At 43.1% G+C, this 15,582-nt stretch overlaps 1 protein-coding gene across 4 annotated transcripts; it reads right to left on the bottom strand.

The window, feature by feature from the left end:
* Positions 1-1,855: 1,855 nt before the first annotated feature.
* LOC139470875 (uncharacterized) lies at positions 1,856-15,479 on the bottom strand. Of its 4 annotated transcripts, none has more exons than XM_071253194.1 (8): positions 15,432-15,479; positions 11,343-11,537; positions 10,460-10,829; positions 8,742-8,903; positions 7,050-7,221; positions 5,666-5,841; positions 3,138-3,224; positions 1,856-2,642 (listed from the first exon to the last, which is right to left on the bottom strand). In XM_071253194.1, exons 2-8 carry the CDS (start codon positions 11,520-11,522, stop codon positions 2,389-2,391), a joined length of 1,401 nt encoding a protein of 466 aa, XP_071109295.1. In that variant the 5' UTR covers positions 11,523-11,537; positions 15,432-15,479; the 3' UTR covers positions 1,856-2,388. The 4 variants fall into 4 exon arrangements, with proteins under 4 accessions (XP_071109295.1, XP_071109294.1, XP_071109296.1 ...); XM_071253193.1 differs by lacking the exon at positions 15,432-15,479 and adding an exon at positions 14,892-15,045; XM_071253195.1 differs by lacking the exon at positions 15,432-15,479 and adding an exon at positions 14,896-15,045.
* Between the last annotated feature and the right edge of the window lie 103 nt (positions 15,480-15,582).

Raw genomic sequence — 15,582 nt, 5'->3', positions numbered from 1 at the left:
TTGAGGTTGACCCATGAAGAGAGGTCTGACGTGATTACGAAGAACATCATCCCTGTGCACAGCAGTCATACGCTGTCGAATCACATGTACAGGGTTCCTGTGATGGTAACTGAAGCCTCCCCACATCATGATGCTTCCTCCTCCCCACCGGTCGGCCTGTAAGACACAGCAGTCACACAGCGTAACACGCATTACGTTGACTCCACACTCGGCCATCGGCGTGAAACGTTTATAATTGATTCGTCTGTGAAGACTGTCACTTTTAACGTTGCCAACGCAGGTGCTGTTGGGCCCACTGCGGACGTTATCGGTGACGTTGAGTCAGTATGGCCCCGGCGTATGGACAACATTAGATTCCCGCCGCTCTTAGACGACGACGAACTTTGTCGGCTGACACGGGATGACGTGGATCTTAAATGGTTGCAGCTGTCGGTGTTGCTCGTCGCTGTCGGTCAGGCAGATGTGTCACCAGGATGTGGCGGTCATGCGCTGAAGTAGTGACCCTCGGTCGCCCAGAACAAGGCTGGTCTTGGACACTGCATGTCTGTTGATGCCTTGCGACCAATCTGGACGTGACAACCAAAGTGCCTCGCCACTGCAGTTGACGTTGATCAGGGACCCGTTTCACAAAGCTATCGTAGCGCTACGACTACCGTGACTCCTATACTTTAACATAGACTTACGACCGTCTTAGCGCTACAATCGCTTTGTGAAACGGGCCCCTGTAGCATCCCAATGCAATACCTCTCCGGGGTTCAGTTAATCGAACCATGTTTCCTGTCCTTTTTCAAAGCCGAGTGTGAAATGCCTGGTGTTTGCTTTATAAGGTAGGGGCGATCGGGTAGCCTAGTGGTTAAAGCGTTCGCTCGTCACGCCGAACACCCGGGTTCAATTCCCGACATGGGTACAATGTGTGAAGCCCATTTCTGGTGTCCCCCGCCGTGATATTGCTGGAATATTGCTAAAAGCGGCGCAAAACCATACTCACTCACTCTTTATAAGGTGGCTTATAAAGGATAAGACAATGGAAAAATGCACGCATTTTTGCATGTGATTTTCTCTGCACGTTCAAACAACGTCAAACAAGACGAAACGACTGCGTTCCTGCGACGTGCTCTAAATGAATGATGTAAATAGTGAACAGTGTTTCTTCAATGTGTCTCTTTACGTTTGTATACATTTCTTCTCACAAATTACTATTTTGTGCATTTCACAAATAAAACTTTACTTGCTTTTCTTTTGCGGTTAAGTGTATAAAAGCATAACATCTCAAATAAAGACAAACTGTGCGTTTTAAATAAATCGAACACAGAACATATAAGAACTTTAATTTATTCCACTGAATGCTTCGAGTTGAATTTAACAGAGTTAAACGTTCTTTGATGAAGACGGAGAACAACGATGCTACCGAATGTTATGAGACAGGAAACCGATAAAGTATCAGGGATGGTACAACCAGTGTGATTTGTCTCCGTGATGTCCTGAAGTTAGATCATCCGAAGATGGCAAACCTGCACATGGCATTCAGTCTTGAGTGAGTGAGTGAGTTGGCTTTTACGCCGCTTTTAACATTATTCCAGTTATATCGCGGCGTGTCAGCTTAATGTGGGAGGAAAGCCCGAAGCAGGTCTCAGACGTTTACCACTTCGGTGAAACCCATGAGCACAGGTATGGTGCTGACAAACCTAGAAACATAATCAGGGCGAACCGGGATTCGAACCCACAATCATAGGTTTCTGGCGTGCCCAAGGGACGCAACTCTACACAGCGAATCGCGGCGCCTTAGACGACTGGGCCACCCGTGTCCCCCATGCAGTCTTGAAATAATGACAGTGAAACGATGTCAAAATAATAGTAAGCGACTTGCATACGAAGAACAATGTACCAGCTCCACTTAAACATTAAGTATCGTTACATCCAAAGACGATTGAAAAAGGAGATGAAACGTTTGAAATATTTATCTTGGTTACGAAACGAGGGCTGAATCCTCAGCTTCCCTCGCTGTGTAACCACGTCTGGTTATTGGGTAGTGCATAACTATAGAGAAGAAGTGAAGAATGATATACTAAGCTTAATTATTGATTCAGCATCCAGACATGAGGTATTTTATGATGAATTTTTTTTTTTATCAATACATATTGAAGCGTCAATGACAGTGCATAACCAGCCTCGATCGTGCAACGAAACTGACTTTGGGCGTACAGGCAAGATTGCTATGCAAATTATGTCAATGGATCACTGAAAAGCAGTGGGGACACTGAATGTTCGCAAAAAGGATAACAATGATTTGTCCTACCTAAGCACACCGGTAGCATTAACCATACGTAAACGCACAATGCATGTGTACGTAACGAACGTAACAGATATGTACTGAATGGGTATCCAATGTCAATTATTCGGGGTTTTTTCGGAGTTTGTTTGGTCCAGCTTGAGTCCCCTGTCAAAGATTTTCTTCTGCATCACCTCGCATCCACCAATGGTCTGCAAGGAGCACAAAATACTCTCCACTGACATGATGGGCCAGTCATGGGCTTGTTTCCACTCCCGGAGAGCCGTATAGATCTGCTCCTGTACGTCATTCCTGATGTCGTCACAGATCTGATCACAGCGAGCGTCGATACATGATGCGTACTCCTCGTCACCTGAGTGTCACATGAACAAGACATAAAACCTATATTCACGAAAGGTAACAACATGTTTTCTGTAAACCAAAAACTTGGAGATGACAGTTGTGTGTTTACATGTACATGTACACTGTTTGAAGAAAACTTTATTGAAGTTAACATTAAAATGTTTCAGTCAGATGCGAAAGTTGACTGTTTGTTTGCTGCTTAACCGTCACGATATGGCTGGACTGTTGTCGATGTGACGTTAATTATTAACTCACTCACTTAAAGCTTAAAGCCGCCCTCGCCATTATTCCAGCTCCCTGAAGGCGGCCTGTAAATAATCGAATCATGACCAGACAATCCAGTGATCTACGCATTTGGGATAAGATAACATGCATCACCCAAATCAGCGAGCCTGACCACCCAATCCCGTCAGTCGCCTCTTACGACAAGCATGGTTGCTGAAGATAAAATCTACCTCGGATCCTCATAGTGTTAGGGTTATTTGAGCCGATGTTCTTTAATTACCTGGTAAGTTTCGCATGAACATTTTCCAGTTTCCTGTTAGATGTTTACACAGAACTGGGAAGATGTGTCCAGTCCATGAATCAGGGTCTGCAATTATGGAACATAGATCGATAAGTAAACTCAATCATGAACTTGAAACAGCGTCAAAGGTGAGCTCGAAGCAAAGATATTAATATTGTTTATTGCACGGAAGACCATTTTTCCAGAGACACGGTTACAATTCATAAGTATATATTAAAATACCGTTACTTCAATTTCTAATACAGAATAAACAGCAAGAAAGAAACAGTCAGGTGGGATAAATTGCACAATTTTCTGTCCTACTTCATTGTATATCGGGGGCGGTCGGGTAGCCTAGTGGTTAAAGCGTTCGCTCATCACGCCGAAGACCCGGGTTCGATTCCCGACATGGGTACAATGTGTGAAGCCCATTTCTTGTGTCCCCCGCCGTGATATCGCTGGAATATTGCTAAAAGCGGCGTAAAACATACTCACTCACTCACTCACTCATTGTTTATCGGTTAGGTATTTTATAGGCACTTATGTCCTAATATGACCACAGATACCGTCAGTAAGAACAAAATTATATAGGTCAACATTTTTGTTACATTGGCAGTAAAGACAAATACCTTTCATGTTACTTGTAAATTCTAACGCAATCGTTTCCATCTCATATGGAGGTTAGCCTTACTATGAAAGCGTTCGCTTGTCAGGCCGAAGACCCAGGTTCGATTCCCGACATGGGTACACTGTGTGAAGCCCATTTTTTTGTGTTCCGCCGTGATATTGCTGGAATATTGCTAAAAGCTGCGTAAAACCAAACTCACTCACACACGCCAACTTACATGCGGGCAAAGTCGAATGGTAATTATTGCGTACAAAGTGACGAGTCTGTCAAATAGGTATAAACGTCGCGCGCTACTGTTGCAGTATGTATGGATGGAGAAATATACCTATATATGCTTTAGGGCGACCTATATGTTTTAGGGCGACCTACACCTGGACAAATAGCACACGGACGAGTTAAATGAAGAAAAACACAGTGGTGTCAGATGCGGATTGTTCTTTGTTTAAAGACGTTGGATACCATTGTTCATACGCAAACCGAACGCGCATGTAACGGCGAGTATTTGTAATGCGGTTACGTCCCTTTGACTCGTGGCTAATTGTACTCATAGAAATGTATATTTGGGCAAGAGTTACCTCCCCTGATTCATTATTTTAGGGGTATGATGTGTTGATTGAAAATAATTTGAATATCCTCTGGTAACATGTTGTTTTTATTTTATACTTTTATTTTTCAATGAATAAACATTAGAAATAAGCCACAAATAAGTGAAAAATATCTTGATTTTGTAAAATGCTTTTTTGACTGATGAATCATTTTTGGGGGAAAATGTACTTTTTTTAAAGTCAAATGATGTGTGAAATTAAAAATGTTTTGACTTGAATTTTCATTTTTCTGTTTTGTGTCATATCAATACTGTAATATGTCTTTTTGTAAACACTCATTTAATAATCAAACTTTAAAATTGATTGGCAAAATGATTTTATTATCCGGTGCCTCTAGATGGCGCCACTCATTCAAAAAATGCCGTGGTGACTTGTTTTTTTTTATTGCGTAATTTGATTCAGGATATATTTTCCTACGAAATGATACCAAATATACCCATTTCTTGATTTTTTTTTGTTTTTTGTATGCAACCTCTTTAAGGACCAACTCTGCATTATCCAGCAATATGACGACGGTCTGTAAATAATCGAGTCTGGACCAGATAATCCAGTGGTTGACATCATGAGCATCTACATACGCAATTGCCATAAGATGACATGCATCAACCAAATCAGCGAGCCTGACCACCCAATCCCGTCAGTCGCCTCTAACGACTATCATGGCTTTTTGAAACCCAATTCTAACGGGACCTTTCTTGTGCGGGTCTATTATCTATATTCCGATAAGACTAGTTAGCTAAAGAAATAGTCTGGTATCTAATGACGCACGATCAACCAGATCACATATTGTAAAAATCGGATCCTAGTCGACCTGTACAAACGTTGGGATACTCTGACCCGATGTAGTGTGGGAGGAAGGCCCGAACTGAGCCAGGTCTTGATCCCTATATAGCTACCACTTTAGAGAAACCCAGGGCATATGGACATGTTTCTGACAACCCTAGACAAATTATCACAGCGAGTTTTGAATCGAACCCACGGTCATAGGTTCCTGTCACGCCAAAGGGACACAACAGCGACGACCTTGACGAGTGGGTTATGGAAGCCCTATATTCAGGCTTGAAGGGGACACAACTGCGGCGACCTTGACGAGTGGGTAATGGAAGCCCTATATTCAGGCTTGAACGGGACACAAAGGGACACAAGTGCGGCGACCTTGACGAGTGGGTAATGGAAGCCCTATATTCAGGCTTGAACGGGACACAAAAGGACACAACTGCGGCGACCTTGACGAGTGGGTAATGGAAGCCCTATATTCAGGCTTGAACGGGCGTCCAGATCATTGGCGGTGTTACCTTGAAGAGAGGTGAAGTAGATCTGTGTGCTGGCACTGACGACGCTGCTGTCACTGAGCGTCCTGGATCGCTGTCGTTTCACTAACGCCTTCTTCGCCTCCTCAGCCGTCACTGGCGGGGTGGACTGGGACGTCGCAGTCGCTGCCGGTGTCTTTACTACTAGCAGTGGAACGTTACTGAAAGCAAATAACAAGCATTGTAATTCTGATATCCCCACGTGTGTTTGTCGTATATTGCGTTATATTTGTAACTGTAAACACCGATCCATCCAGACCCATGACGTACCCATCACAAGCAGTCGGCAACTCTCATTTTTTCGATGCTACGTCTTTTTTGCAATTTGTGTGAGCTATATGACGGCGGTCTGTAAATAATCGAGTCTGGACCAGACAATCCAGTGATTAATATCATGAGCATCGAGCCACGCAATTGGGATACGTTGACATGCCCCAAACAGGTCACCGAGCCTGACGACCCGATCTCACAAGCGTAGTGGTTGGTAGACTAACATATAGTCTCTAAAATGAACATATCATACAGAAAATAAAAATCTAATAAAAAGGGAGCCCAGTGATTCTCTTCTGCAGTAATCTAGACTTGCCAAACATTATAGACTTGCATGGGCTGTAGTTGATATAAATGTATCAGGGTCTGTAAGACAGACTAGTTGGTTGGTTGGTTTCTTGTTTAACGCCGCACTCAGAAATATTCCAGCTATAGGACGGCGGTCTGAAAATAATCGAGTCTGGACCAGACAATCCAGTGATTGACATCATAAGCATAGATCTACGCAATTGGGATACGATGACATGCACCAAACAGGTCACCGAGACTGACTATCAGATCTTACAAGCGTAGTCGCCTTTAGGGCATTTATGGGTTGCTTAAGGCCTATTCTGACCCCGACCTTTAAGGGTGTAGGATACATGACACCCGTGAAGATCCGGGGTAGAATAGGTCTTCAGCAACCCATGCTTGCTGTAAAAGGTGACTATGCTTGTTGTAAGAGGCGACTAACGGGATCGGGTGGTCAGGCTCGCTGACTTGGTTGATGCATGTCATCGATCCCAATTGCGTGGATCGATGCTCATGATGTCAATCACTGGATTGTCTGGTCTAGACTCGATTATTTACAGACCGCCGTAAAAAAGCTGGAATATTGCTGAATACAGCGTTAAACAACAAACAAACAAACAAACGCTTCATTAACTTGGCCATGGAGAGATTATCATTTACTCATTAAAACATAACGGTGCTGAGGATTCTGATGTCATATAAACTGAAAAAAAACTGTGAATCCATTCTGCCGGCGCGGTATTCAGGGTGAGTGAGTATATTATGCAGCCTTTATCAATGTGCAGATATGCAAATGAAAGTGATTTACCTTTTGTCGGTCTGTACAATGGAGTCATCATTCTGTACGCGACATTTTCGTTTGAAGATCATGACCGCAATGAGTATGACGGAAGCGCCACACCCGAAGATACCAATCGCAAAGCTAAACAGTATCACATTGGTCGTGTCATCAGTTTCGTCTGGTAGGTCAACGCCGGTCTCTAAACAGAACACACAGCCTTTAAAGTCCCCGTTAGTCATATACTGTAGAGGAGGCAAGGGATGGCTAGGTCGTATTAGGCTCCGCGATTAACTATGCAGAGTTACGTCCCTTGGGTACGCCACAAATTTATTATCATGGGTTCGAATCCCGGCTCACCTATATTATGTTTCTAGGTTTGTGGGTTTCACCGAAGTGGTAAACGTCTAAGACCTGCATCACTTCGGGCTTTCCTCCCAAATTGAGCTGACACGCCGTAATAGAACTGGGGTACTGTTAAAAGCGGCGTTAAACCCAACTCACTGTACATTGTAAAGAAATGTTAGGGTCCTAACACATGAAATGGGCTAACATCACTACAAACCAAAAATATTCCTAAATTCTTTTCAGTGAGAGGTATAAACGTGGTTGGCAATCAATATAAGCCATAACAAGCAGTTTATGAAATATCAAACGCTAAACATATATTAAATAATATATCTATATTTAGAGACTTGCGTACAATAAATAACTTTATTAAGAAAATGCTGAAACCGAGATTACTTCAGCTACTACTGAACATTACAAATACGGCAATGGTTTCGCAGGGGAAATGTTCTATTCACGTATATTACCCTGTGTCTAACACTTTGTGTTGTTCTTGTGACGGTCTACGCGATATCGACCCTATTTTCAGGGAGCAGTTCAGACGTTTATGAAGCGTCGGATTTAAAACAAATATCCTAACATAATTAAGACGTCTTCAAACATTCATTGTAACCCATCTATCCATTTTCAGGGTAGAGATTTGACGATTCAAACTGGTATGTGTTGAAAGAAATGATGTCAGATGAAAGCAGGCAGAACTGATGATTCCCCCTACAAAAAGATTCAGGAATTATTTTTTTTACCTCACATCGAACTTATCCTCATTTATCCAGGGCAATCTCCATTCCATTATAATATACCCTGGCGAGGTGAGGTGAAATGGGGTTTAACGTCGCGTCCAAGATTATTGCACGTATATAGCATGTGTGTGTGTGTGTGTGTGTGTGTGTGTGTGTGTGTGGCTGCTTGTACTTGTCCTGACTGATGCCGATCTACAGTGTTAGCCCAATGAGATACCATGCCGCAGTTTAACATGAATAGCCCACTCAGACACAGTATACTGACTCCGAAGCGGCCAGTCCTTGTTTTAGCCCCTTAATGACGATCGCCAGGCAGGGCAACAACAAGTACCATCTTTTAACGTCTTTTGGTATGACGCGGCCGGGGATCGAACCCCGGTCTACCACTACCCCACGAAGGCGGTCAATATTCGCCACGTAACCATCTCAATCTGTCTTATCTCTGATAATTTCTCTCTTATTGTAATTTGATGGGAAGGCCTTGTAAAGCGTCATTTATTTTGAGTCGGGCTCAAATCAAGGTTAATGCAGCTTATATGGATGTCCGCTCTGCGGTACAGGGATCTATTTTGGACTGAGAATGCCGTGATCATAGCGTCAAGAAATTGTAACTACAAATTCCCTTTGTACATACCGTTTACTTGTTGAATTGTCGAGCAAACGACATCAGCCGTGACGTCACATGGCCGTAGAACTGTGGTGTTGCCACTGCACGAGCTACACGTGACACAGTTGTCTCCCTTGGCAAAGTGACCGGATCCACAGAAGCCGCACACCTGGTCGGCGAAGTCTGTACCTGGAGGTCAGAAAATAACAATTGATATGACGTCACTGTAGTGCATATGTTATCATTTTATCAATTAAAATTGCTTGGCTTGAACGACTGAATCTTCGGTCATTGTTCCATGTTCGTGTCCATAAGTGTGTGTTTTTCAATTTTATTCGTCCTTCGTTAAACTGAGCGAGTGAGTGAGTATGGTTTAACGCTGCTTACAACAGCTATAAGAAGCTGTGAACACTAGGTGAGGTGAGGTGAGGTGAAATTTGGTTTAACGTCGCGTCCAAGATTATTGCACTTATATAGCGACGTGCATGTACGTATGTATGTTTGTGTGGTAGCTTCTACTAGTCCGGACTGATGCCGATTTATAGTGCTAGCTCTCTGAGATACCATGCCGCAGTTTAACATGAATACCCCACTCAGACACAGTATACTGACTCCGAGCCGACCAGTCCTTATTTTAGCCCTTTAATGCCGAGCGCCAGACAGGGTAACAACAAGTACCATATCTTTTAACGTCTTTTGGATTGACGCGGTCGGGGATCGAAGCCCGAACCTTCCGCTCTCCGTGCAACGCTCTACCACTAGACCACGGAGGCGGTACGTGAACGCTTGGTGTGGGAAGAAATCTCGGAAAGTGACACAGGTTTACCGCTTTGGTGAAACCCACGAGCACACGGAATGGTGCTATCAAACCTAGAAACATCACCAGGGCGAATCTGACATACGAACGTAAGATGGAAGGTTTCTGGCACGTTGGTTGGTTGGTTTATTGTTTAGAGCCGCAGTCAGCAATATTCCAGCTTTTATGACTTCGGTCAGTAAATAATCGATTCTGGACCAGACAATCCAATGATTGATATCACGAGCATCGATCAACGCAATTGGGATCGATGACATGCTCAACCAAGTCAGCGAGTCTGACCTCCCGATCCCGTTAGTCGCCTCTAACAACAAACATAGTCGCCTTTTACGGCAAGAATGGACTTCTTAAGACATATTCTTGCGACAAGCCGAGTCGCCTTTTACGGAGGCGCACTCTACCCCGGATCTTCACGGGTTGTCTCTGGCATGTCCGAGAATCAACTTCCTAGGAGAGGAGGCTCAGTGTCAACATGTTCAGAATAAGGTACCATAAGGTACCATAAGGTACCTTCTAAGATACACGGGGATACTGTTAATCCGGGCAATAGTCGGATCAACGAGTGTCCCGATACACGAAGCATAGCTCTGGAGTAATAGCCTAATGTCCAGAAGTAATCGTCCCGAATACGGAGAGTCCAGATTAAGGAGGTCCGAACTGACGCGGTTTCACGTTATCAGAACAATTACCATTATACACCGGAAAAGGAAAATATACGACACAATACCGAAGATTTAATAATGTAACGTAAGTTCAAAAAAAAGATCTGGTTACGACTCCGAATTATACAAAAGACAAAATAAAGAGTATTACTGGTGCCCCAAACAAATGGAAAGTTAAAAAGTTTAGAAATTTAAAAAAAATGAAAATGGAAAATGGTATCTCTCATGTTTTAGATTTACTTGAATATGAATTAATTTATACAAACCATTCTTCACTACTATTTGACCGGGCGCACAAGGCGTGTAGGGGACACAGGTGCGAATCAGTAAATGGCCATACGCCAATCTCTCTTCATAGTACCCCTCCTTGCACTTGCAGGCTAGATCTTCAGTGGCCGAGCACCCCTTGACTTCAATCATATTGTCGTCGTGGAGACAGTGGGTGTGGCAGGGCTGACACCACCTGGCCCGGGTGTAGTGCGACTGGAAGTGGTCGGGTGGGCAGGACGCGCACTCTGAGAACTTGTCGTTACTTGTGCAGTGGTCAGTAAGAAAGGTTCCTGGCTTACACTTGAAACACGCGTGTCCATTGTGAAGATATGTTGTCGGGTGATCGCTGTCGTTGTCGGGAATTGGCTGGAATTTATGAATTTTAGAGTGAGTGAGTGAGTTAAGTTTAACGCTGCTCTTAACAGTATTCCAGTTATGTCACGGCGTGTACACTTAATGTGGGAGGAAAGCCCGAAGTGATACAGGTCTCAGACGTTTACCACTTCGGTGAAACCCACGAGCACAGGTATGGGGCTGATAAACCTAGCAACATAATCGGGGCGAACCGGGATTCGAACCCACAATCGTTGGCGTACCTAAGGGACGCAACACTGCACAGCGAATCGCGGCGCCTTAGACGACTGGGCCACCCGTGCCCCCGTGTCATCGATCCCAATTGCGTGAATCGATGCTCATGCTGTCAATCACTGGATTGTCTTGTCCAGACTCGATTATTTACAGAACGCCGTCATATAGCTTGAATATTATTGAATGCGGCGTTAAACAACAAACAAACAAACAAAAGGAACTGCTTACGTCCTTATTGAATTTTTGTGCATGTCATTTTGCAAATGAAATATAAACCGCGGCAGTACTCACAGGGGCCGAGGTCGTTGGGGTCTGACCCAGCACTATCAATAGCGCGTAGATCATGATAAAACCAACACGAGAGCTAGGGCACAGCGCCGACCATACTGCCGTGCCGTGCCCCGTGTGCTGTGTTGTGAGGAGCCCTGTGAACCTGACTGCCGCCGTTGTTAGTCCAGGGTCATACCACATCCATAGAGGGTTATGCTGAAATAGAACTTGTATACTTCAGCCTGTTGAATTGTTAGTAACTGAAACAGAACTAAATTTTATAAATGTTTCTGTGTATGTGTACGCGTGTCTTTGTGTTTGTGTGTGTGTGTGTGTGTGTTTGTGTGTGTGTGTGTGTGCCCGTGTGTGTGTGTGTGCCCGTGTACCTTTGAGTGTGTACGTGTGTGACTTTGTGTATGTCTGTGATTGTGTGTACATGTATGTGTGTCTTCGTGAGTGTTTTTGCGTGTGTCTTTGTATGTGTGTGTCTTTGCATATATGTGTGTCTATTGGTGTCTCTGCGTGTTTGTATGTATCGTTTGTGTGTGTGTGTGTGTGTGTGTATTTCAATGTGTGTTTGTGTTTGCCATTGTGTGTTTCTGTGTGTCTCTGCGTGTGTGTCTATTGTGTGAGTATACTTTTTTGTTTATCTTTCAATGTGAAAGAAAACATGCCACACAACTTCGCAGTATATCGTGAGAATGTGTGTCTTATAACATGGATAATACTGACATGAATCCATCTGCATGGTAATCCTGCTAAGTGGGTGAATTTTGGCGGCATCACTTTTGCAGCTATGGACGTGGGAATCAAATATATAAGCTGTATTTTGTATCCTCCCATCGATCCTTAATTACCGTCCCGATCAAATACTTTAAACAGATACGCAAACTGTTCCACTGCAAATAAAGCTCAATCACGATATCTTTGTCATATCTGAAATAACAGACAACATGTCAGTTCTAAATCAGTCTTCTAAATCAAAGGCATTTTAATAATATTTCTTATTTATTTTCTAAGACCCGTTATCTGAAAATGGGGATTCCAAAAACACATTAAAATACTATGGACGTGCTCAAAAACATACACACCAGATTTCGAAGACCAAATCAAGTTTCAGACCAACGGCATTGACACGTCTTATTGTAATCATCCTAGATATAATCTAACGTGTCTGTCCACAGTTGCAGCTCTAGAATCAGTTATCTACTAGCTGTGTGTTATCTAAGCCTGATGTCTCGACCGCCCGTACACGATAACATGTGAGTGACCTGATGTTTGTTTGTTTGTTTGTTTCTTTGTTGTTTAACGCCGCACCCAGCAATAACCCAGCTATATGACGGTGGTCTGTAATTAATCGAGTCTGGGCCAGACAAATCAGTGATTGACATCATGAGCATCGATCCACGCATTTGGGATACGATGACATGCATCAACCAAGTCAGCGAGCCTGACCACCCGATCCCCTTAGTCGCCTCCTACGACAAGCATAGTCACCTTTAACGGCAAGCATGGGTTACTGAAGACCTATTCTACCCCGGATCTTCACGGGTCGAGTGTCCTGGTGTCCAAACGTACGGACCGAGCGTTATTCATACATCTCCACTATCAGTGTATCACTTCAAACATGAGTAACAGATAATTTCAGCGCTGATAGACGCGTGACATCAGCTGTATGAGGATATTAAAAGAAATAAGGTGCGCTTGGTGGGGACAAAATACATCACACACACACACACCGCCCCCCACCCCCCCCCCGTCACTTGTGTCTTCAATAGAAAAAAAAAAATTATCCTACCTCTCTTCGCCTTTGACAAATTTTGTTTGTTGGTTTATTGTTTAACAACACACCGAGCAATATTCCAGCTATATGACGGCAGTCTCTAAATAATCGAGTCTTGACCAGACATTCCAGTGATTAACATCATGAGCATCGATCTACGCAATTGGGATACGATGACATGCATCAACCAACTCAGCAAGCCTGACCACCCGATCCCGTTTGTTGCCTTTTACGACTAGCATACCTCTGACAAATATGTGTCCGAGAAATATATATTTCGCCTAACATTTATATATTAAAAAATATATGAATCGCAGGTTTGAGACTTGCCACACAAACTTCAAGGGATAGCGGCGATATCACATAGATGTATAGATATTCATAAATATGACGTGCGGACGTGACATGGGTACAATTTGTGATCCCATATCGGGTGTTCTCTGTCTCCCGTCGTCAGTGCTGAAAGCAGCGTTATCAATACTCACTCTTACGTGTTCCCTGCAGGTAGAATAGGTCTTCAGCAACCCATGCTTGCCGTAAAAGGCGACTATGCTTGTCGTGGGAGGCGACTAACGGGATCGGGTGGTCAGGCTCGCTGACTTGGTTTGATGCATGTGATCGATCCCAATTGCGTGGATCGATGCTCATGATATTAATCACTGGATTGTCTGGTCCAGACTCGTTTATTTACAGACCGCCGTCATATAGCTGGAATATTGTGGAGTGCGTCGTTTAACAACAAACCAACCAACCAATCCCTGCAGAGCGCAGAGAAGGAAACTGAATGTCAGCTTGAATAATGTGCTGTGCGAACACCTGGTATCATCCCTAATTGATAGTGATTCATAAACACCTGTTCATGATACAGTCGGTATCGTAAATTGACTATGCTTTAGCAGAGATTTCGTAGCATTATTGAAATGCTTTCGTCATGTTTTCATTGTGATGAATTATTCATCTGTTTTAATGTTTAACTACAAAAGGCTATTCTTCATGTGCAACTGCTTGTTAGGAAACTCATTTGGCACATTGCCACCTACATCATCTAAAATGCGACATACAGTAAAATACGGTAATAACGAACATGCTTATAACGAACTGACGGATATAACGAACTAACTTTTTTGGTCCCGACTATTTGCTGTACGTATGCTGCATATATGCTTATAACGAACTACGGTTATAACGAACTAAAATTAGTAGTCCCTTTGAGTTCGTTATAACCGTACTTTACTGTATTGATAAATGAATTCAGGTCTCCTAATTATTTGTCAGTTTTTCTACTTATTTTTATTTCTTAAACTTCTAAAATGAAAATAAAACCGCATATTATAAGATATGATCAGTTGGGTTTTAATAATGCTACCTCCTTTCCCACATCATTTATTTTCAATATGACCACATACTTCTAGAAGAGAAACGGTCTATTTTAATTATCATTTAGTTGCACAGTGGCGACTGTGCTTGTTGTAAGAGGCGACTAGTGGAATCGGGTGGTCAGGCTCGCTGACTTGGTTGATGCATGTCATCGTATCCCAATCGCGTGGATCGATGCTCATAATGTCAATCACAGGATTGTCTGGTCCAGGCACAATTATTTACAGACTGCCGTCATATAAGTGGAATATTGCTGAGTGTGGCGTTAAACAACAAAGACAGAAGATGGACGGATGTAAATTTCGGTTTGGCGGATTCATAGAAGTAATAAACAAATACAAAGAAACCACAGACAGATTTCTACAAAGAATACATTCCTCTGAATAATTAAAACTAAAATAAAATCCTACCTACGCGCACCTGTAATCAGTAGACCGTCAGCGTTCATGTGTCCCGAATAAAAGTGCAGGCGGAAACTGATTCTGAAGCCGCGCCAGACTACAAGTTACAAAACATGTCTACACATGCCTTGTGTTCATTCGCCGGTGACACATATATAGCAGAGTCATCAGTCGAAATGGGCCACTTATATACATAACAGTTTAACGATGCTAATTATAAGTCAAATTCAACATCATTCTGAACTATGTCAAATGTACTGACGGTGTGAAACTGACCCTTCAGGTTTCAGGGGTGACAGCGATGCCACACCCACTTACCCGGGTGAAAGTGAAAGAGCAACGCCACTCCCTCACCTACCCGACAGACGTGTTACGAGACGACGGTATACATGTATATACATATATATAGCACTACTGAATTGAAATAACATCTTTATAAGCGTTAAACAACGGGGATGATGAAAAAATATCAACCTGGTATCCTATAATACAACATACAGCCATAATATATCAAATGATTTGGGTGGAGTATATCAACAGTACACTCACCTTAAAAGCTTGCCGGTGTGATAATACTATCCGCACAACTGCTTCTAATGAAACTATATATACATGCGTCGTGTCACGGACAATGAAGTATTGTGGAGTGTGGCACCTGTATAGTTTATTTATTTTTTGCTATCACATAACAATGTTCGAA

Source organism: Haliotis cracherodii, unplaced genomic scaffold (genome assembly GCF_022045235.1).
Source record: "Haliotis cracherodii isolate W230 unplaced genomic scaffold, xgHalCrac1.p SCAF_21, whole genome shotgun sequence".
Taxonomy (NCBI): Eukaryota; Metazoa; Mollusca; class Gastropoda; order Lepetellida; family Haliotidae; genus Haliotis; species Haliotis cracherodii.
The sequence above is the reverse complement of the archived record's forward strand: the minus strand, read 5'-3'. Positions and strand labels throughout refer to the sequence as shown.